The following is a 25,026-nucleotide window of genomic DNA, read 5'->3' as shown; positions in this document are numbered from 1 at the left end:
TGTAAATGTCTCTCATAAAAACAAAATTAATTTTCATTGGGTAACAAATGTTCAGTTCATATACAATATAATTTCTTTGAGCAGGTGTATACATATTCAATATTCCATTCTAAGTTGTCCTATCTAGTACATCTTCTAAAGTTAACAGATCTTTGACAAGGAAGACCACGTCTGCATTCGATTTATAGTTACAGATGCTTGAATCAAACAGCAGAAGAAAGATTTGCCGCAAGGAATACTGCTGCAAACTTAACTGTACTTCCTTCTCCCAATGCTTGGGGAAAACATGCTATTTGCAAAAGTTTGAAATGCATATAAGAAATTTGTTGAGAACGCCAAAGAGAAGAAATGTATTTTATAGCAGAGCTTTAAAGCATTATACATCCAAAAACAATAATAACCAGTTGAACACTATTTTTTTAAAACACTACAGCAATAATGTTTAGTTTACGTATTAGTCATTAAAAATGTTAAAATAGATATCCTATTGGGTTGTTTGTTTTTAGGAAATATTTTTACTTTCTTTACCCAGGGCTTTGAAGGAAATTTAGAAAAGCAGAATTGAATTATTTACCTACATGTACTTAAAGGCAAACTGTCAGAGGAATAATCTAGTAGATTTTTTTTCAGTTTGTAAAAAGAGACGGCTTGTAATAAAATATCTCTCCGGTTCATCAAGGCACACTGAATTGAAATTTATTTAATTTCCCAACATTTAATGAGCACCCCAACAACATGTCAGGCTCTGTATTAAAACTAAAGAGTTTAAGGATCAATATATTTCCTCTCAAGTGCTGAATAAACATTGATGAGAACCGGACGTTTTCTTACTGTACCAAAACTTTCATCCCAGTGGTACTATCTTTTAAGCTAAGAAATAATAACGCAACATACAATCTCAGTGTAAAATAACCTGCAAAGGCCTTTTTGATAAAGAACAATACTTTTTGGACACTGCCTAAACTATATAAGAATAATAATTGAAAATGTTTCTGGGAACAAAAGGACATCTCTAAAATATACTATCAGTATTATCTTACCATCATAATTTTGAAATTGTACCCCACATGTCAATGAATAAAAATCAGTGTTTTTTAAATAATGAAGGTAATATACTTAATGGTGAAATAATGGGGGCAAACTAAAAAAGAAGAAAGCTCAGTAGCTTTGCACCAAGTATGATCAGTATTTCAATTGTTTGATGTGTCACTTTTTTTTTTTTTTTGGCACACGGGCTTACTTGCTCCGCAGCATGTGGGATCTTCCTGGAGCTAGGATCGAACCCGTGACCTCTGCATTGGCAGGCGGATTCTTAACCGCTGCGCCACCTAGGAAGCCCCTGATGTGTCACTTTTTATAATCTTGATAGATATGCTTGGAATATCATTGAAATTAAATAAAAGTCTTGATTATATTCCCAGCAGTAGATATAAAAAAGTAGGATGTTAGAAAAAGTAGCAACTTGTTATACAAAGCATTAATAGAGTATGCAGGAAATGGCTCACAGTTGGATATAAAAAAATCTGTGGAAATCAAATTTCAAGCATTTTGTTCCAACTGACATAATGATGAATCCTTAAAAATAATCAAGGAGGCATTCTTCTATAATGCAGTAATTCAATCTTCAACTAAAGGAGGTATAATAATAATTCTACATGGTTATCTAACCAATTGTTTTTGTGTAGAGCCTCTTATATAAAATAGTCTGAGAAGGGTTGATTTGGTAATTTTCTTTACAAAAGGGGTCTTGGAAGGCAGATACCACAGAAAAATATAATTTTGGTCTCTTTTATGCCTTTTCTGCTACACAAATCACAGAATCTTAGAATTCCATAACTGCCAGGGATCTTTTAAGATTGTCTAGTTCAACCTTTTTATCATACACATAAGGAATCACGTTTGAAGAGGTTGTGAATGGCTAAAGCCAATCATTAGTAGAAATATACTGAGAACTCAGGTCTTCTAATTTCTAGTCAAAGTTTCTTTCTTGGGGAAGCTCATCCTATCCCAGGGTTTAAACAGGACTCTCAGTATTTAACTTTTCAGCCCAAACCTCTTTTCTGAGCTCCAGATTCATAAGTCCAACTGGCTTCTTGATATTTCTATTTGGATAGATAAGTATCTTGAACGTCAAATTAAAAAACATAAGCAGCACTATGATTCTTAATTCTCTGCCCTAAATTCACTCCTCCAATCTCTCCCATCTCAGTCAGTGGTACTACCATCCAACAATTTTCCCAGGCCCAGAATTTAGAAACTGCTTTTGATTCTTCCATTTCTAGCCCGGACCCCATCTGGTCCATCAACAAGCCCTATTTGATTAAAATACATTTCACAAATGATGGCTCTTGCCATGTCATTACAATCATATTCCAAGCCACCTAGACATCTAATGCCTGGATCCCCCAAACTGGTCTCCTTGTCTTCACTCTTTACCCGACAATCTATTCCTCTCACAGGCCTCAGAGTGGTCAGTCTAACATGAAAAAATGTAATATTTGGGAAAAGTGTACTTTTCTCTTTCATATTCTCAAGTGTTTAACCTTCTCCCAGGTATTGAGGCTTCTGCTTCCTGGGAGATGATTTTCATTGTTACTGAAAGAATCTGAACAGAGAAAAAGTGTATATTATGTTTTTAAAAGGAAAAGAAGGATTTTGCACCAAGAAAACAACCTTGCAATCTAAGCTGTCTTGACATAGAGTTTTTAGATTCCTGTATCATTCTCTTTTATAGGTCAGACCCAAAGGAACTGGCTCACTGAATTTTCCCATAAACAGAAAAGTTGAGGCAAAAAGAGAGATGAGAAAAAGCTAGAACAGTTTGGAAATCAAATTTTCATTAGCTCTATTTTTCAAGTATCCTAGGTATAAAAGAAAGATCTTTTGATGCTGAAAAAAAATGAATGCATCTTGCCATCTTGTGCTTAATTCTTCTTCATATTCACCATGCTAAAAGAGACAGTAAAAGTTAAGGGGACAGTCATATCTGAAGATGCCATCTCTCACCAAGTTTTCTGGGGAAGAAGCACTATGACTCTTCTCCACTGTGTGAACTCACTGGCATGGTAAATACTTGCTGATGTAAATTCCTGACAACTTGGCATACCTGGAAGGCATTCCTAAAAGAGAATCAGGTAAAAATTCAACTCAGTGTCTATGTCCTCCAGGGCAATATGTGTACTCACTCAACACAAATGAAAAAGACCTCAGAGAAATCTAATATTACAATCTTCACTGTTTGCAACATGAATGCAATCTATAAATTTCCCTTCCGTGAAGCTAAAATATTTGGGAAATAATTGAAATGAGATGCCACAATGGAATTAAATGTCTTCCATTTCTCACACGGAAAAACAGAAAATGAATTAGGATCCATGTTTTGACCTGTTAGCGTAACACCGGCATTTGGTAAAATTATCCTATTCACTATGATATTTATGCATTTAATGCAATAACAGATCACTAGTATGTATTTATAAAGAAGTACCTTTTATTCTAAGAAACTGGAATTATGTATTTCTTTTTTATTTTTTAAGACATGAGATACTGTATTCTTAATATGGTCTACCTGCAGGTGAACAGACTTAGAAAAGAACAGATGAAGACATGCTATAGGGAAAGAAGAGACATTTATAGAGAAAGAGAGCTAGAGAAAATAATGTTGAAAACACCATCCTGTATATCTAGTCCTGAAGTTATTCCCATTTTTAAAAATTTTCAATTGTCCTTTAATATCTGATAGTGCAGAATGTGGCATCCTTGTAATCCACTGTTGACTTTATGTCAATTCTGTTACAAATAACATTGTTCCTTTTCAACCAAACCTAAACTTTTAGAACTGTAATTCTCTGCTTCCTATGCAAAAAGATGAAGGTTACCTATCACAAGCATTAGAGAAAATAGACTTACCTCTTGGACGAGGTGCCAGGTGAGGCCATGGTTGGTTGAATACTCTAGTTTCACCTGATTGTCCATGTGCGGAGTGTATTTCTGGCCACAACCCATTACCAAACTGAACTGAATCATGTAGGATGCTCCAATCTGCATTGACTGTGTTTCCACATAGCGCATACTTGAGGCAAGTTTAGAATCTCCTGTGAAACTGAAAGACACAGGTGGAAATCAGAAAACTTAAAACAGCAATACAGGGACTTCCCTGGTGGCGCAGCAGTTAAGAATCCGCCTGCCAATGCAGGAGACACGGGTTCGATCCCTGGTCCGGGAAGATCCCACATGCCGTGGAGCAACTAAGCCCGTGCGCCACGGCTACAGAGCTTGTGCTCTAGAGGCCACAAGCCACAACTACTGAGCCCATGAGCCACAACTACTGAAGCCCTTGAGCCTAGAACCTGTGCCCGGCAACAAGAGAAGCCACCGCAATGAGAAACCCGCGCACCACAACAAAGAGAAGCCCCCAACCGCAGCAACTAGAGAAAGCCTGCATGCAGCAATGAAGACTGAATGCAGCCAAAAATAAATAAGTAAATAAATAAAATAAATTTTTAAAAAACAGCACTATATCAGGGAAAAGTTAAGCTCTTCATTTCATATCATACATCAAAATAGTTTCATTTTACTTATTTAAACCTTGCCAAGTTCTAGAATGGATTTCTGTTAATCTAAAAAAGGCAATTTGAAACAATCTGCTTATCAAAGAAACAGTATTTTTTTTAAGTTAATACCTATTGTGAAATATACTTGAAAATGGGTACTCACTCACTTACTACTCATGGGTATAAACCCTTTGAGTCATTTCTTGGAATCTATCCTAAGGAAATAGTCCTAAATTCAAAAATAATCTTACAAAATATGATGAATATTGCAGGTTTACTTACAGTAGTAATTGGCAACCATTTTGATGTCAAACTATAGGGAAAATGGAATGCTTAAGTAAACTAGTTAGTCACTTGACAGATTGTCCATATTTCAAATATTTATGAAGGTAATATAATCAAATTAACATGTGTATGATAAAATAAGTTTTAAAAAAGTCCACAAAATGATGCATGAAGGAAATTTACCAGAATGTTTGCAGTGGCTTGTGTGTGGTGGTAGCAAATGGGACAATTTAAAACTTTTCATTTTTCTTATTTTCCAATAGTCTTTTAATGCTCAGCCATTAAATACTGAAAACATGGTAATGTAGTTTTAACGGCTGAGTTACCATGTTTACTCAACTCAGTAAAATTCCCATGTTTTGCTGGGTCCCAACTGAGTACTATGTGATTAGAAACTGTTTGAAGGCAGGCACAATTATTTTTTCAGAGAAAAGTGCTCAAAGAATTTATAACCTGCCAGCAGAGATTAGACTATGGACATGTTTCACAGTAGTTAGTATGGGTCAATATAAATATTCCCAGGGCCAACCACACTGGGGTTTGTCTGCCACAGCACTTGGTATTGCCATTCTGAAGCAGGTCAAGTATCACTCTTCAATGGTAAGGGGGCTTAGCTGGCGTAGACAAAGGAGCTAATGCAATATTTCATGAAATCTCTGAGGCATTTAATATTTTTTCTTAATTTCCCTTTACCGAATCAGCAAAATAAAAAGTTACTACTCTGACTTGCTTCTTGCAGAGTTTAAGACGTTATTTAAAGATGAATTTTGTCCATATGGAAGATCATCATGGGTTTGGGGTCAAGGTTATAAAATTTAAGAAGCTTTTTCCAGATAATGACTAAATATTGTTTACCTAAGTTTTAAAATAAGGTTTTGCACTTGGACAACAAATAGAGGAATAAAATGTAAGAGCCTCAATCTCTGCTTTAGTGTACTGTTCATAAATGAAGGGAAAAGTCATATTCAGTACCACTAGGCGTACAAACCCAGTGTTACAACTTGTTCGTTATTATTAATAAAAATGCCCACCAGTTGTTGAGTTAGGACTATATCCTAAGACTGTGCTAAGCACAATACCTACATTATATTCCTTAGTTCCATCCTTACAATAACTGTGAAGTAGGAACAATTACTCTAGTTAACAAATGAGGAAATGGGGGCAGTAAGTGTTAAAGACTAAATGAGAAATCAGCTTTGCCCGACTCCAAAACCTGTCAACCAATACACTATCTTTCTGTCCTTCTATTACTCTAAGATGGAGAAGAAAGCACTGTAGTTTTGAGTAATTTTCAATTATAGTTAATTTAAAAATCATTAACTTTCAGTTACTATGCAATGATGCTCCAATGTTAGAGATATAAAGCCATGATTGTGGCTATGTGTTAGGGCATACAGGATGCAATCTAGAAAATAAGAAGCTGTAGGATGCAGTTTTTAGCAATATTATAAAATAAAAGAAATCAACATAGAACAAAAATATTAATAAGCTATATAGGCACAAATTCATCTATATAAATTCCAGAATCGTTGAAACAGCCAAAAATATCCCGAACGCTTCAAAGGTTATATGTGCTTTCTACTATCCTTTATATAAGAAAGGTAATCAGAGGCAGCCAACGAGGCTTCATTTAACTGTTTGCTTTAAAGGCACGGTATATACCCTGGGCATCTGGCAAAAAATCACACAGTGCATGGTAGCACATGGGCTGAAGGGTCTACAGGCTTCACAGAGGCACTAAAACTTTCTCACTCATGTCATGCACAGTGTTTCTCTGCTCCAGCATTTCTGAAATAACTTAAGATTATTTCCACAATCAGCTCTTTTTAAATTCCTCCATTCTGAGATGGTTTATTGTCCTGGCAATTCTATGCAGATTCAGAAAGATGTGCTGCGTTCTGCAAATGGTGCCTGCACCTAACTTTTGCATGGTTACAAATTAACCATGAACTTGGTTGGAGAGAGGAAGCATTCAAACCTGAGAAGTGGGTGCTCTGTGAGCTACCCTGATGATAACAGCTTTTAAAGGTACCAAGACATCAAGAAAGAAATAAGACAAAAAGTATATAAAAGGACAAGTTAAGAGGCTAAAGGAGAACAGTTAAACAGTGACAATAAAATTCTTATTTAGCATGCATATTTGTTCTACCGGTAGTTGTGGACAGATACTGTTGGGTAGGCTGATCAGCTGCTATCCACAGCCCCTCTCTCCCCAGTCTCCTTCTAGTGACTGGTCTAGGGGTGTCCACGACCACCAATGAATTTTCACCAATGGGACATAAGTGAAAGATGCTAGGTAGGTATACTCACCTAGCTTTGATATAAGCTTTTTAAAAGAGACAGATGGACTTGGATGGCATGCCCATTTGCTTATTGCTCCTACTGTCTTTCTTCCTCCCTAATGGGGCAGCAGCCATCCTATAACAACTGTGGGAACAAATGTGCAGTTGGAGCTCTCTCTGCTGAGATGGTGGAGTAGGAAGATGAAGAGAGCATGGGTCCCCGATGGCCTTGTTAAGCTGCTTACCAGCCCCGGATTGCCAATCCTAGGACTGCTTGTTACAAATGACAAATAAGCCTCTTCACTTTTGTTTATGCCATGGTCAGTCTTTTCTGGTTGTTTTTGTTGCAACCTACAGCTGAATGCACTTCTGATACACTGGCCATCCTTCATGGTACTGCATGATACCTCGCCTGATGTCTTAATCTGAAGCAAAATAACCGAAAAATATCATAGATGTCTGTGCCTTAAAATCTTGACCATTCATAGAACAAGTTCATTCAATTGTTTATGATTTATTCAAGACTGGCTGAAAGCCAGTGATATTAGGCCTGACTTTTTCCTCCTGAATACTCTGATGTTCATAACACAGCTGGAATTTTAGGGGAGAGAATTTCACAGACTGCAATTCTTTAATTTACAAAACTGCTCCTCTTTGCTGCTTGTCTAAGTCAGGATATGTTCATAAAGGCAAAAATGAAGCTGAACTTCTCTGCTGCAATCACAGAAACAGAAAAAATAGTTCACATCAGCATTTTTGGGAGAAATTCTGGAGACAGAATGCATTGGGAATTGGAGGCTTAGTTCTATTCATGTTGATTTGCAAGAGTGCCTCAAAAATAAAAGAACAATAAAAAAAGTCTGCATTTAATTATAAGATTTAATGAGAGAATGGGGATAACTCTCTCCATTAGGACAAGCTTACCTCCCTGTGCCTTTTCATTTCCACCCCCAAGAAGGCTAATAGGCTCTCTGCTATGAAACTGATAAGTGGATGACACCATAATATAACTCAAGTCTCCTTTAATCATATCCTAGTCCACAATATAGGTTCTTTGCCTTCCCTTTCCTTACTTCATCTTGCTGAGGATCTATTTTCCTGACCAGGCTGGAAGCCCTTCCGCAGGGAGAGGTCCCATCTTGTGCATCTCTTCATCCCCCACAGTACTCAGAGCCTGATGCACCTCAGGAAGCACCTGGTGCTGGTGCAGGACATTGTGGTTTTCCAACAGCTGGATTACTTCATATGACCTATGAGTCAAGACCATTTGGGTAACATCAGGGATGTCAACCTTGTGTGACAGAGAAGGAAAACTGAGAGGCTGAGCTGCTGGCTCACACAGTTACTAAAAAGCTAGAAACCAGGCCATCTGATTTCTACTTTGATGTCCTTTCCACTGTCACGCCTATCAAAGGCATGCAAAGAATGTTAAATAAAATGAGCACATGAGAGAGAGGTCTCTTGAGGGAGAAAAGGCAAGTCTTCCAAAACCACAGTTACTTAAATGCTGTAATGCACACAGACTAGGTTTTGAGGTTATCCTCACTTAAAGAAATTGCTCTTTCTGCATTTCCCCAGAGCCTCGTTCCCATCTCCAGAGAAAAGGCCTCTTTTATATGAAAGGCAGATACATCTAACTAAAGTAAATAGGGGAATACTCAGGCCACAAAGTTCTTTAAAAGCAAATTCATGTAAAACAGCCAAATCACCTAGGGACTGAGCGATTTTTGACAACGGCTCTCTCTCTTTCAGGATAGTTTGGTAAGTAAACAATGTGGCTGAACTGTTACTACCAATGGGCCACAAGAGAAGATAATGTACCAATATCTACATTTCTTAGAAATCTAAGCAGTATTTTATCATCTTCAAGAAACCCATGGGAAAGAACAGCTCTGCAGAACTCATTTTCAGAAAAACATAAGACCGATACAAAGATGTTTTGGTCTGATTCTATTCAAAAGTTACATTAATCTGCAGAAGGACATGTGAATGAATTTAAGCCTCTCTGTCATCCTTTTTCTGGGGGGGAGGTTGTTCTTGTAATCATCAGAGAAATGTTTACTAGAGTTGACAGAAAAACTTCCTGACACTGTGGAATTAAAGGTGACATTTAAATTCATTTGCTGTTTCTATAATATTATGTCTCAAAATAGAAATAACCATAATATTTTCATGGGATACATGAATTTTATACTTATTGGAAAAAACAATCTGGCAATATAGAAGCATTTTTTAAAAAACAAAAAATTCACAATTCTACTACCTAGAGATGATCACTGCTAATGTTTTGGTGTAAATACTTCCAGACTTTCTTATATTTACACACACAAATATACACATAAAACGTACTTTTCTTCTAAAAAAATTTATAGAATCCTAATAGTTCTGTTTTTTTTCTTTCTACAACTATTTCATTGCCATCTTTCCATACTGAAAAAATATGGTGAGATTGTCATTTTTAATGAATAAACCCAATCTCCAATTATGGAAATCTTCAGAGGTTGTTTTCATTTTTCACTGTTATAAACAACATTTCTATAATATGCAACCTTGTATATCTTTGTGTACTTGTCCAATTATTTTCTTAGGATAAATTCCTGGAAGCAGAATTGCTTGGTCAAAGCAAAATTTAAAAGTTAGTACTTATTGCTAAGTTGCCCTTCAAAAAGGTTGTACCAAGTTACATTTACCAAAAATATTAACCATGACAGAGCTGCTGATTCTTATCACATATCAATACTGAACATTAACAATATTTTTCATTTTATCTACTCTATGCATAGTCTTTTAATCTACATTTATTTTATTACTAGAGAGGCTAACATGCTCTTTATGTTAACTGTTCACTGCCTATTTAGCTTTTTGGGGTGTGAGCGTAGCCTTTTCATGTACTTTGTCCATTTTTAGAATTGGGATTTATCTTTTCCTTACTTTTTTGGACAAGTTCTTCACATATTTGGGATATGTAGTCTGTCATATATGTTGCAAATAGCCCCTTGCTCCCAATTTGTTTTATCATGTTTTATTCTCAGGAAGGTCACCACCCTGCCCCCAAAAACAAGTTTAAAAATTTCAAGTGCTGGAATATGTGACCTTAACGGTCCCTGCTTTTGGTGTCATGCTTTATTGGTATCTATTAAGACTGCCTTAGAGCCTAGTTCATAATCATTTTTTGCGAATGTCCAATGGACATATGATAGGGATATGTATTTTTTATTTGTAGGGTACAATTTTTTCTTTATCTATTTAATCATCCTTGTTAATTGCCTCTCATACATTTGTCTAGGTCCCGCTTATTTTTTGTTTGCTTCGTCCGTCAAGGACTCAAAATATTAAAGTCACATTCTGAATTATGGGTATTGTCATTTTCCCTTTGTGACTCTAACAGCTTTTGCATTATGCTCACCATTCTGTGGTACTGGGTGTGTGGAGGCCCCTGACTTTTCATATTCCTGTGGACATCTATTCCTCACAGTACCAACTGTGTTACTGGTCTCTAGCCCCAGCTTCAGCCTCAAAGAGTTTAGCGGGGCCAGGTGCAAGGGGTCATCCAACTTTCACTCACTTCTTCCAGAAGCTCATTCAAGCTTCAAATCCCAAAAATGGTATAGTATTTTCTCTGTTACATTGTCTTGATCACTTCAATGAGGATTTTGGAAAAAGAGTATATAAGACATGTGGGTTTAACATATTGTATTCATGTGACAGACTGATTTATTAATTTTCCCTTTGTTTTCCTAACTACATTTTGCCCACCTGTTTCTCAACTGGAGTAATTCTCTGTAAAAAATTTCTAGATACAAATTTACTTTATGACAATGTTCTTACTTCATTCAGTCTACAGCTTCGAACAAATTTGAAATTTCTACATATAATGCATTTTGTCATGTATTTATTCAATACTTCATTTTAAAAATCCTAATGGATTTCTAAGTGACTAAACCACTCCTTCTTTATCTTGTTAAGTTTAATTGGTAATAGAAGATATTTTGGAATAGACATGCTTTTCAGCATGTATTTCAGGCTCCTTTTATACTTCTGTTCCTAGCATCTGCTTTATTTTGCTTATCCTTACCATTCCTATTTAAAGTATGTAGTTTATATTCTTTAGCTTCTTCAGTCCCATTTCCATTTTCTCAGTTTGGAAATTTACTCACAGTTCTTTAAGTCAGGACTAGCATTTTACTTTCAGCTATGTAACGTGTAAATCGAGCTGCTTGCCTGCTGTTTATTCAGCTTTTACAGAAAGCAGTCTCTTGGCAAACAAAACTCAGAAAAAAATTGGGCGCTGAGTGGCAGTTTTCTCTCAAGGATCAGATAACTTCATGTGTGGGAGATAGAACAGGGGGGAATGTGTCACCTAGATTAGACATTCAGGCTGTCTGTACACAGTGGCTGTGACCACAATGAGCACTGTATTCTCTTTCTAACCAGGTCGCACTCACCTATAGCATGGGGGCTACTGTGAGATGGGCTGGTGGACCAGTGACTGCTGGGAGCCACAGAGAGCGGCTCCACAACTTTGTTAGGAGTCCAGAGATCCATCTGCAGCCCACTTATTCACCTTTATCTCCTGTGGAACTAGCCCAATTCTCCTAAAGTCCACCAGCCAGCAGCTAATTCCAATAACCTTTTAAAAATCTAGTTTGTTTTTTTTAAGAACTTTTATTGAGATATAATTGACGTACAATAAACTGCATGTATTTAAAGTGTACAATTTGATTTTTTTTATTAGTAATGTATATATGGCAATCCCAATCTCCCAATTAATTCCCCCAACCCCTCCGCCCCCCAACTTTCCCCACTTAGTGTCCATGTGTTTGTTCTCTACATCTGTGTCTCTATTTCTGCCTTGTAAACCAGTTGATCTGTACCATTTTTCTAGATTCTGCATATATGCGTTACTATAGGATATTTGATTTTCTGTTTCTGACTTACTTCACTTGTATAACAGTCTCTAGGTCCATCCATATCTCTACAAATGTCCCAGTTTCATTCCTTTTTATGGCTGAGTAATATTCTATTGTATATATGTGCCACATCTTCTTTATCCATTCATCTGTTGATGGACATTTAGGCTGCTTCCATGACCTGGCTATTGTAAATAGTGCTGCAATGAACATTGGGGTGCATGTGTCTTTTTGAATTATGGTTTTCTCTGGATATATGCCCAGTAGTGGGATTGCTGGGTCATATGGTAATTAAAAATCTAGTTTTAAAGTTTATAGAAATTTTAAAAGTTTACAGAAATTTGTTGGTGAGATAATGCTTTCAAAGATTTCTGTTAAGTCTCAGTTGAATCTTCATTTTGTCCATCTCACAGCAGTTTTAGGAAATATTCAGCAGCTGCAGTAAACTGACAGGAAAAGGGAAATGTCTGCTAGGTAACAGTCAGAGGGCGAGTCAGCATGAAGCACAGCCTGGGCTTTGGCTCCCAAAGAGAGAAGGGGAGAGAGCATGCGCGCGAGACCAAGATGCCAGAAAGGGGACAGACTATCAGAGAGTGGGGAGGCCAAGGACCCAGGGGAAAATAGCCCCTCTCGACTCTCGCAGTGCCTGCCAGTCTCTTGCCAGGAACCTGTGAATGTGTGAGCAGTGAAGTTGTCAGGGGCCCTTTTCACCAAGACTTCCCGCCTCTTCTGGTGGGAGGAGAGGAATCAGAGAAGCTTTAGCTGTTTCCAGCCTCTGTTAATAACTTCAACTCATCTCAGATCTTTGGCTATCTAGAACCTCCTTACTCCTGTCATTCTTACATGGTATCTGCACTAACTCTAGAGCCACTTTTGGCTGAAGTGAACTTGCCCAATCCATCTTTACACTACTTATAATTAGGGCCTGCCTTCTCAACACACTCCCATTGTCTCTGTCATCTCCTTCCTGTTTCCTCTTGCACCTCACTTCCTTTCAGGAAGGAACACAGTGGCCCATGTAAATAGTTAGGCCTGAGAGCCCTGAATGAAAATGTTTAGCTTGGAGGGAAGAGGTGAGGAGAGAGAGAAAGATACATGAGGAATCTTTGAAATTCTCTCTCTCTTTATCCTTCCAACCACGTGCAGCCACACAGTGTGTACTAATTTAGTTAGCACTGAAGCAGGACCATTTTAAGACTTTTATAGGACTTTGACACTTTTACTTTTGGAAACTGCATCACAGGTCATGGTAAACATATTAAAATGCACTCATGTCCCGCATTGCATATATGTTTTTTGTTGCAAAAACCTTCAAGCAGATTTTATAATTTTGCCTTTAAATTTTATTTGGCTACTGGTAATGCATGGAATATACATTTGGCTGTGATTTCTCAACATACTCAGGAATCTGACCAAAAAATTATTTCCAATAGCATGAAACTTCATGAATATTTAAATTCAGCAATTATTGGAATTGGCATATGCTGTATTTTATACATATTTAATTTAAATTTATTAATTCTATTTTTGCAATTTTCTTATATTTTTGAGACAATATTCATTTTCCAAGCCCTTGGGCTTTTTCCAGTTCCCTAGAAAACTTGGAGGCTTGGCACTGAGACTAAAATGAAAGAAATTCCTGGGAAGAGGCATAGGCAATGCAAAGATGCTGGGAGAGGAAAGAGCTTGGCTCGTTGGGGTAGAGAAGGAAGAAAAATGTGGTTTGGGTGGAATGAGTGAAAGGCAGGGAGGCAGGAAAGGCTGACCAGGTCAGGTCACCCAGGGCCTACCATGAAGCTTTGTGAACCACTGTTTGTAGAAAGTAACTATCTCAGCCTATTGAATTTCTCAACAAGCCAGACGTACCTTGAATATAGATCATGAAATGCAGATTTCTATTGTGTGTTTAGTGGTACGTTCTCGTACTTCTGAAATCTCAGTTAGCTGGTTAGTCCAAAGGAAAATTTTGAGGAAAATCTAACTTTGGAGAAATAAATGACTCAAAAGTCAATCATCTGGACATCAACAGGACATGAATCTGGAAACCTGGCCATTTTATTCATTCCTTTGGCAGGTCCTAAGCCTTTGTTCTCCAATATGTATTTTCAAGTGGTCCATCAGCCTATTCCTTGCAACATTATAAGCACATGTGGGTGACACTACTGGCATCTGAGGTGAGCTCCTTCTACTGCTTCTCCTATTACTCCTGCCATTTATTCTCATACAGCAGCTACAATTATATTAAAAATATGATTACATCACTCCCCTGCTTCAAATTATTTACTGGATTCCCATAACACTTAGAATAAAATCCAAAATCTCTCTATTGCTCTATAAGGCCCTAACATAACCTAGTTCCTTGCCTGCCTCTGGACCTTTGATCCTGCCATTTTTTCTGCCTCTAATGGTTTCCTTGCACACTTTCACATCACACTTTCTCATTATTCTGGTCTCTACACTCCCAGGAGGGCTTCCCTAAACATATTACCTAAAACAGTCTCACTCTCCACTTACACCACCTAACATTCCATTCCTTTATCCTCACAGCAATTACCACTACAATATCTGGTATATTATTACAAATTTGTTTACTTGTTCACTTTTGTTTTTCTCATCTAGAAAATAAAGCTCCACAAACAAAGGGCTTTTCTATCTTCATCTTCAGCATCAAGTGCTATGCCTATGGGACAAATAGTGTCTATAGTACAGTCAATAAAGAATTGAGCATATAAATTAGCCTATCAATGAATGAAAAATTTCATGTAATGAAATCTTCATGATGAAAAGGCCTAATAAATAGGATTTACTGGGACTTCCCTGGTGGTCCAGAGGTTAAGACTCTGCACTTCCCACTAGGGAAAACAGTATAGGTCCCTTAAAAAACTAAAAATGGAACTACCATATGACCCACCAATCCCACTACTGGGCATATACCCTGAGAAAACCATAATCCAAAAAGAAACATGTACCACAATGTTCATTGTAGCACTATTTACAACAACCAGGACATGCAAGCAACCTAAATGTCCATCAACAGACGAATGGATAAAGAAGATGTGGCACGTATATACAATGGAATATTACCCAGCCATAAAAAGGAATGAAATTGAGTTATTTGTGGTGAGGTAGATGGACCTAGAGACTGTCATACAGAGCGAAGTAAGCCAGAAAGAGAAAAACAAACACCTTATGCTAACTCATATATATGGAATCTAAAAATTGGTACTGCCAAACCCAGTGACAGGGCAAGAATAAAGATGCAGATGTAGAGAACAGACTTAAGGACACAGGGTGGGGGGCGGGTGAAGGGGAAGCTGGGACGAAGTGAGAGAGTAGCACTGACATATATACACTACCAAATGTAAAATAGACAGCTAGTGGGGAGCTGCTGCGTAGCACAGGGAGATCAACTCGAGGATGGCTGATGACTTAGAGGGCTGGGATAGGGAAGGTGGGAAGGAGTCTCAGGAGGGAGGGAATATGGGGTTATGTGTATAAATACAGCTGATTCACTTTGTTGTACAGCAAAAACTGGCACAACAGTGTAAAGCATTTATATTCCAATAAAGAGCTTTAAAAAAAAATCAATGAAAAAAAAAAAGAAAAAGAAAAAGCCTCCGTGCTCCCAGTGCAGGGGGCCTGGGTTTGATCCCTGGTCAGGGAATTAGATCCCACATGCAGCAACTAAGACCCAGTGCAACCAAATAAATAAATAAATAAATAATTTTTTTTTTTTTAAGAATTTATTTTAGAAAGTCATTTATAAATCTGTTCGGGGGTATATTTAATTATGTTACCAATTTTATAGAGGTACTAATTCCCCTGTGTACTGAAAATACTTTTTCACAGCTGTTGAAAATAATAGTGACTTTTCAGTTTGTCACTCAATGTATTTACCTTATCTATCTGCTAAGCTTCCTAATCACTTACTGTGAAATGGTAGTTGAAGCGGCTCTTGGGAGCCGGTTCACCCCAAATGATTTTCTTCAGCAGCACAGTTTGAGTTGATTTATTACTTTTTAAAACAGTCTTTGTAAAAGAAGAAAATAATCCCAAGAATACTCTCGGTTTACTAATAAACAATTTAAACTGACAAAATTTCTATAAAAATTATAGGTTGATGTTCAATGAAAGGAAAATCCTAAAGAAATTTACTTGGCTATTGTTTTTATTCTATAAGCAGATTCATTTTATAAAGGGATAGTCATAAATTTGTTTGTCTTATGACAGAAAGGATCAAGGCTGTCCAAAGTTTCAGTGAGGCCCTAATCCAGCCTCTCCATTCTCAATGTTTACCTATGACACATTCCTTATATTAATATCAGGCAACCTCCTTCACTATTTTCATGAGACCAGTCCAAAGGAATAAAGATCTGAATGTAGAAAAGACTCTTGACTCTTAACCCTTGCAAACACATATTTCTGTTTAAAAAAATTAACCAAAAGGTAGCAGAAGAAAAGGTAGATCTCATTAAAAAATGTTTGGCCCATTGCTTGCTAAATGCGTATTAGATCTGCCTGTGGACTCAACAGTCCCCACAGATGCACGTCAGCTTTGTGCAAGCATGAGCTGTGAAGGGATTTCTCTAGGTCAGTTGGGAAATCTTTTTGTATCATCCATTACTATACATTATTGTTGATGGTTCTTATAACCTAGAAGTACCTTAACTATAGCTCCTCTTGAATAGCTTAAAACACATTTAACTCATTGTTCAGTTCTGCTATATTATTATATGACTATTGCATAATGCTATATTATTGATTTTTTTCAATCACGAATAGAGCCACAGTACCATTTCCTACCTCTTATTGCAAGTGAATTGTATTTAATTTGTATTATGAGATAAAGAGGCTTTTAGAATCCTTTTAGCCTGAGATTTTCCCCCAGACAACTCTTGCTTCTCATAAAATATACAAATTCTTTTTTGTTGTGCATGCTTATAGATGCCCATGAGATATGAACATATGCTTTTTGAATGTCCTGAACTTGTAGCCATTTGTCCGCTCCCTCTGACTTGGGCCACCCACCTGGCAGCTGTTATTCTTCTTTTACAAGTCAACTTTCCTACATCCCCAGAGCTGACCATGTCACCTGGGGCTGGTGTCAAAAACTAGGCTTCTGGGGCTTCCTAGGTGGCGCAGTGGTTAAGAATCCGCCTGCCAATGCAGAGGTCACGGGTTCGATCCCAGCTCCAGGAAGATCCCACATGCCGCGGAGCAACTAAGTCCGTGTGCCAAAAAAAAACAAAAAAAACAAACAAACAAAAAAAAAAAAACTAGGCTTCTAAAGTCCTTCCATCACAACATTACATACCACACAACGTCACCCTCTTTTTCCTCATGCCTTTTGTCAGTCACAGCTAACAATTTCTCGCATGTTGCTCTTTTACTTTCTCTCTACTTTTACTACTAAAAGTAATTTCTCTTTTCTAAAAAATGATCCTACCGTAACTAGTGCTAGTGATTTACTTGTATAAAGGAAAAAAAATTAGTACAACAAGTTTTTATTTTATTTTATTTTTTAATTTTTTTTAATTTAATTTTTATTTATTTATTTTTTTTTGGGGGGGTACACCAAGTTCAATCATCTGTTTTTATACACATATCCCTGTATTCCCTCCCTTCCTTGACTCCCCCCCCTCGAGTCCCCCCACCCTCCCCGCCCCAGTCCTCTAAGGTATCTTAGACAAGTTTTACTTTAAAAAAACTAGACATAACAAGTAATGTTATATAACTTTTATTTCTAGTGCCCATGAAAGTAACTAGGAGGCCTTTTTGACATTTCTACATCTCACATATTTCTAAATCTTCCTTTAATTAAATCTGCTTTTCCCCAAGCACAAAGATAAAAACTATAGCTTTTTAAAATTTCATCTTATTATTTTTTATTTTTTTCCAGTTTTGTTGAGGTTTAACTGCCATATGCCATTGTATTAGGTATACAACACCTAATATATGATATATGTAGATTATATATTGCAAAATGATCACTGTGATAAGTTCAGTTACCATATATCACCTCACATAGCTACAAATTTTTTTTCTTCTGATGAGAACTTTTAAGATCTACTCTCTCAGGAACTTTCAAATATAGAATACAGTATTGTTAACTATAATTATCATGCTAAACGTTATATCCCCAGAACTTATTAACTTTACAAGTGAAAAGTATGTGCCTTTTGACCACCTCCACCCATTTTGTCCATCCTCCACCCCCACCTCTGGCAACTACCAATCTGTTCTCTGTATTTATGAGTTTGGATTTTTTCAAGGTCCACCCATGTTGTCACAAATGGTCCAGTTTCCTTCTTTTTTATGGCTGAAAACATTGCATTGTTTGTACCACATTTTCTTTATCATACATTCACACATTGATGGACACTCTCATTGTTTCCATGTCTTGGCTATTGTAAATAAGGCTGCCACAAACATAGGGGGGGATGGGCGCAAGTATATCACAAGATAGTGATTTCATTTCTTTCAGATATATACCCAGAAGTAGAATTGCTGGGTCATATGGAATCTATTTTTAATTTTTTGAGGAACCTCCATATAGTTTTCCATAGTGGCTGTACCAATTTACATTCCCATCAACTAATGCACAAGGATCCACTTTCTCTACATCCTCACCAATACTTGTCATTTCTTGTCTTTTTGTTAATAGCCATTCTAACATGTGTGAGGTGATAGCTCATTGTGGTTCTGATTTGCATTTTCCCGATGATTAGTGATGTTGAGCATCTTTTCATATGCCTGTTGGTCATCTGTACGTCTTCTTTGGTAAAATGTCTATCTAGAGCCTTTGCCCATTTTTAAATCAGATTGTTTTTGGCTATTGAGTTGTTTGAGTTCTTTATATATTTTGGATAGTAATGCCTTATCAGATACAGGAGTTGTAAATATTTTCTCCCATTCTGTAGGCTGTCTTTCCATTTTGTTGTAGTTTTCTTTGCTGCAAATAATCTTTTTAATTTAATATAGTCCCACTTGTGATTTTTCGCTTTTGTTGCCTTTGCTTTTGGTGTCAAATCAAGAAGTCATTGCCAAGACTGATGTAAAGGAGCTTACTGCCTGTTTTCCTCTAGGAGTTTTATGGCTTCAGATCTTATGTTCAAGTTTTTGGTCCATTTTGAGTTAATTTTTGTGTATGGTTTAAGATAGTGACCCAGTTTTTTTCTTTAGTGTATGGCTGTTCAGTTTTCCAAACATCTTTTATTGAAGAGACTGTCCTTTCCCCATTGTATATTCTTGGCTCTTTTGTCAAAAATTAATTGGCTACAAATGCATTGGTTTATTTCTGGGCTTTCTTTTCTGTTCTCTATTGATCTATGTGTCTGTTTTTATGTCAATACCATATTGTTTTGATTACTATACCTTTGTAATATAGTTTGAAATCGGGGCGTGTGATGCTTCCCACTTTGTTCTTCTTTCTCAAGATTGCTTTGCCTATTTGAGGGTCTTTTGTGGTTTTTATACAACTATTAGGATTGTTGGTTCTATTCCTGTGAAAAATACCATTGGAATTTTGATAGGGATTATACTGAATCCGTAGACTGCTTTGGGTAGTATGAACATTATAACATTAATCATCCCAATCCATGAGCATAGAATATATTTCCATTTATCTGTGTCCTCTTCAATTTCTTTCATCCAGTGTCTTACAGTTTTCAGCGTACAGATCTTTCACATCCTTGGTTAAATTTATTGCTAGGTATTTTATTCTTTCTGATGTAACTGTAAGCAGAATTATTTTCTTAATTTTTTCTTTCTGATAGTTCACTGTTAACATACAGAAGTGCTATTGATTTTTTGTGTATTAATTTTGTATCCAGCAACTTTGCTGAATCTTTTTAATGGTTCTAACAGTTTTGGTGGAGTCTATAGCTTTTCTATACATAATAATATAATATCATACCATCTGCAAATAGAGACTGTTTTACTTCTTCCTTTCTGATTTGGAGACTTCTATTTTTCTTGACTAATTGCTCTGGCTAGGACTTTCAGGACTATGTTGAATACAAGTGGTGAGAGGGGGCATTCTTGTCTTGTTCCTGAACTTAGAGGAAATGTTCAGCCTTTCATCATTGAGTAGGCTTGTCATATATGGCCTTAATTAAGTTGAGGTATGTTCCCTTTATACTTACTTTGTTGAGAGTTTTTATCATAAAAGGATGTTGAATTTTGTCAAATGCTTTTTATGCATCTATTGAGATAATCATATGATTTTTATCTTTCATTTTGTTAATGTGGTGTATCACTTGATTGATTTTCACATGTGGAACCACCCTTATATTCCAGGAATAAATCCCACTTGATCATGGTATATATTCTTTAAATGTGTTGTTGAATTAGATTTGCTGTATTTTGCTGAGAATTTTTGCATCTATGTTCATCAGAAATCTTGGTCTGTAATTTTCTTTTCTCATGATATCCTTGCTTAGTTTTGGTGTCAGAGTAGTGCTTCCATTGTAAAATGGGTTTGGAAGTATTCTTTCTCTTCTACTGTTTGGAGGAGTTTGAGAAGAATTGGTATTAATTCTTAGAATGTTTAGTAGAATTCACCAGTGAAGCCCTCTGTTCCTAGGCTTTTGCTTTTTGGGAGGTTTTTGATTACTATTCAATCTCTTTACTAGTAATCAGTCTGTTTAGATTTTCATTTCTTCACAAGGCAGTCTTGGTAGGTTGTATGTTTCTAGGAATTTATCCATTTCTTCTAGGTTGCCCAATTTGTTGGCATCTACTTGTTCACAGTAGCCTCTTATGATCCTTTACTTTTCTGCCATATAGTTGTTATGTCTCCTTTTTCATTTCTGATTTTATTTGAGCCTTCTCTCTTTTTTTCTTGGTAAGTTTAGCTAAAAGTTTGTCTATTTTGTTTATTTTTTTCAAAAAACCAGCTCTTAGGTTCACTGTTCTTTTCTATTATCTTTTTAGTCTCTATTGCATTTATTTCCACTCTGATCTTTGTTATTTCCTTCCCTCTTTTAACTTTGGAATTACTCTGTCCTTCTTTATCTAGTTCATTAAAGTGTAAAGCTAGGTTTATTTGACAACTTTCTTATTTCTTAATGTAGTCATTTATTACTATGAACTTCTCTCTTAGAACTGCTTTGACTCCACCTCATATGATTTTTTTCCTTTTTGGTCATGCTGGGTGGCTTGTGGGATCTCAGTTCCCTGACCAGGGATTGAACCCAGGCCCTCGAAAGTGAAAGCACAGAGTCCTAACCACTGGACCACCAGGGAATTCCCATCCCATATGTTTTGTTATGTTATATTTCCATTTTCATTTGTCTCAAGATATTCTTTGATTTGCTGACCCACTGGTTGTTCAGTAGCATAGTGTTCAATCTCCACGTTTCTGTGGATTTTCTAGTTTTCTTCTTGTAATTGATTTCTAGTTTCATATTGTGGTTGGAAAATTTGCTTGATAAGATGTCAGTCTTCATAAATTTGTTAAGACTTGTTTTGTGGCCTAACATATGATTTATCCTGGAGAATGTTCCAAGTACACTCAAGAAGAATATGTATTCTGCTGCTTTTGGATGTAATGTTTTGTAAATGTCTGTTAAGTCCATCTGGTCTAACTTGCCTTTTAAGTTCAGTGTTTTCTGATTGATATTCTGTATGGACCCATTATCAAAAGTAGCGTACTAAGTCCATTCCTATTACTGTATTGCTGTCAATTTCTCCCTTCAGGTCTGTTAATATTTGCTTTGTATATTTAGGTACTCCTATGTTGGGGTGCATAAATATTTACAAATGTTATACAGTCTTGTTGGACTGACACCTTTATGTAATGCCCTTCTTATTACAGTCTTTGTTTAAAGTCTATTTTGTCTGATATAGATATAGCTACTCCTGTTTTCTTCTGGTTCCTGTTTGTATGGAATATCTTTTTCCATCCCTTTACTTCAAGTTTGTGTGTGGTCTTAAAGCTGAAGTTAGACTCTTGGAGGCAGCATATAGTTGGGTCTTTTTTTTTTAAATCCAATCAGCCATTCTAGCTTTTGACTAGAGAATTCAGTCCATTTACATTTAAAGTAATTTTGATAGGTATGGACTTACTATTGCCATTTTGTTAATTGTTTTCTGGCTGTTTTGTAATTCCTTTCTTCTCTTGCTCTTTTCATTTGTGATTTGATGATTTTCTGTCGTGTTATGTTTAGATTCCTTTCTCTTTATCTTTTGTGTATCTGTTCTGGGTTTTTACTTTGTGGCTACCATGAGGTTTATACAAAACCTCTTATATTTATAACAGTATATTTTAAGCTGATAACAACTTAAGTCAAATGCATACTAAAGCTCCACATTTTTACCCTCTCCCCCCACCATGTTTCATGTTTTTGGTGTCATAACTTACATCTTTTTTATCTTGTCTATCTGTTAACAAATTACTATTGTTATAGTTCTTTTTTTTTTTTTTTTTACTACTTTTGTCTTTTAACCTTCATAGTAGATTTATAAGTGATTTACCCACTACCACTACAAATGAGAGTATTCTGAATTTAACTATATACTTTCATACTTTTTTTTTTCCGGGAGAAAGTGCAAATGCAGACCCCCAATACCACAAATTATGCAGTCGAGTTTCCCACATTTGGGGGAATCACAGGGGTCAGCATACCTGAAGTGCAATGGGTAAGCCTCACCCTGGGAAAACCACCTTGGTGATCATGGTATCTCCCCTGCCAGGTAAGTATGAGATTTGTACTTTTATATGTTTTCCTATTACTAATTAGAGCCCTTTTGTTTGTAAACCAATCTAGTGGTGCTGAATTCCTTTAGCCTTTGCTTGTCTGGAAAACTCTTTATCTCTTCTACTAAAACCAACTGCCAATTCTAATATACTATAATGACTATCCCCTCACAGTTTTACACATTTTGAAACCAAAGTTCTACATAATATGACAAAAATGGCCTTCCCACCTGTATACTTAGCTAGTCTACTAGATAAGACAGAGGAATGTAAATGCTCCTTAGTATTTTCACTAATAGTATTAGTCAAGTAATCTTTAATAAATCTAAATTAAAATAATTCCCTTAGTGATCTTAAAATATATGAAAGAGGCTTTAAAGACTATTTTTAGAACATAAAGCAGACAGAGTTTCTGATTTCAGATACTATGTATGGAAGAAAGGAAAGTACTACAAATAATTAAAGGCAATTCATTTCCCCATGGAAAAACGTGCTCTAAGATGACACACTGTAAAGTGATTTATAGCATATTGACTGTAGTTCTTCTAATGAAAAAGCAATTGTCCAAGTTTTCCCTGGAGAACACTCTCAGTAACAACAATCCATGCTCATGGAAAGTCATGAGTTAGAAAATGAGAACCAAATGAACTCACAGCTGGGAAAAGCCAACAATAATTAATTTAACATCAGTCATTTGCAGAGAACATGTATACATTTCAAAATTTCCCTTGAGAGAAACAAGGTCATTGAAGGGCAGAGGCCACATATTTGAACATGTTCAAAGAATTCTTACTTAATAAGATAACATGCTCCAAAGCTTTTACACTAAAAAAAAAGAAAAGAAAACTTGTTTTAGGACTAGGGAGTTATGATAAATAGTTGGTCAATATCATCATGTGAATTTCAATATTGCAATAAGTGTTCCTGAAAAACATCACTAGAGTGAGTTCATATTGAACTTGGACAATATATTCCTCAACAGCAGCAGAGAGAACGGTGTCATTAACAGGGGCTTTATTTTGACTCATTGGCTAAGAAAATGGGAACAGTTTGAGATCTTCCATGTTGTTTCATTTTAATGAGCAGAGAGCATTTTTCATGTCCTTATTAAAGTGGTTAATGTGTTTCTCTAGCCTCATTATCACCACCAGAGTATACTCTCTGTTGTTTCATAACCAAGACAACTCCTTTTCGTTTTAGAGACGATCAGAAAGTCAAGTCTGATTGCTCACATGTGCTTGTTAATAAAACTCCTATGGCGCTGCTCAAGGTGCCTATGGGGATTGTACAATTATTTATATTTTCTTATGGTTTTCTATAATTATTATGATTGTACTTTCACAAAGTAAATGTATCGCCACCAATTAAAGCAGTGGTGGGTTAAGAATATTCATCAGACTTGTGTGAAAGGATATTGTTCTTAGGGTTTTGATCAAAGCACAGAAATTAAACTGCTGTTATCATGCATTCAACCCAAGTGTTAAATTAAAATGCTCAGCAACTTTGGAGTTTATCTGAGCAGATGTTAACTATTTATGAAAAAATAAACATGATACAGGACTTGCATTCGTGATATGATTCTTTGTTGTATTCAAAGTGCTGGAAAGAAAAACTGCTACACAAACTTGGGGGAATATGGTTTATGGTATAAGACCAATTTGGATTATTGTTAATTTAGGTCAATTTAAAATTTCAGAATCATAAAATTTCAAGAAATCTCATTTTGCTTTACATCTTTGTATCTTATTTGCTTCACCCCTTTAATTTTTATTTTTTGAAAATTCCAGGACTAAGAAAGAACATGCATAAAAACAAGCATCTGAGGCTATTAACTAGAAAATACACAATGTAACCTTTCATATTTTGTCATATAGAAATTTCATTCCATCTAGTTCAACAGTGCTTGCAGTAACAGTGATCAGCTGTACTTCCATTCCATTAGCTGTCATTTTGATGCTAGCATTTTAGCCTGCTGTGTGTGAGATGTGACTGTCCATGCACAATTCCCATCAAAGGTAATTTTATGTGCAATGGTGTGTAAAATTTACCTCTAATTATGATAAGGTCACTGATGGGTCATTTATGATATGCTCTCTGGAGACAACTGCAGTGAATAGCTTTTGGCGAGATTCATTTTGGAGAAATTAAATTGGTCTGACCATGACTCAATAGAAAGTAAAAGACTCTTAGAAAATTATTCCCCAATCATGTTTAAAGTTCTAAAGGAACCCAGAGAGGGACAGTATGCACAGCAGTGAAGACTGTGAGTTTTGAAATTATACAGACCTGAGTTTTAA

At 36.2% G+C, this 25,026-nt stretch overlaps 1 protein-coding gene and 1 non-coding gene across 3 annotated transcripts in view; both read right to left on the bottom strand.

Moving 5' to 3' along the window:
- RELN (reelin) overlaps positions 1–25,026 on the bottom strand; it is a 494,116-nt gene that overhangs the window by 115,271 nt on the left and 353,819 nt on the right. For both annotated transcript variants that reach the window (XM_057732969.1, XM_057732970.1), the window contains exons 21-22: positions 3,910–4,102; positions 3,007–3,119 (exon numbers count right to left, since the gene is read on the bottom strand). In XM_057732969.1, coding sequence (XP_057588952.1) covers positions 3,007–3,119; positions 3,910–4,102 — 306 coding nt within the window. The remainder of the gene's footprint in view (positions 1–3,006; positions 3,120–3,909; positions 4,103–25,026) is intronic.
- Positions 22,570–22,733, bottom strand: LOC130852752 (U1 spliceosomal RNA). Its single transcript, XR_009053472.1, has one exon. It is a non-coding gene; the product is annotated as a U1 spliceosomal RNA (small nuclear RNA).

This window comes from Hippopotamus amphibius, chromosome 4, assembly GCF_030028045.1.
Source record: "Hippopotamus amphibius kiboko isolate mHipAmp2 chromosome 4, mHipAmp2.hap2, whole genome shotgun sequence".
Taxonomy (NCBI): domain Eukaryota; kingdom Metazoa; phylum Chordata; class Mammalia; order Artiodactyla; family Hippopotamidae; genus Hippopotamus; species Hippopotamus amphibius.
This window is presented reverse-complemented; position numbering and strand designations above follow the sequence as displayed.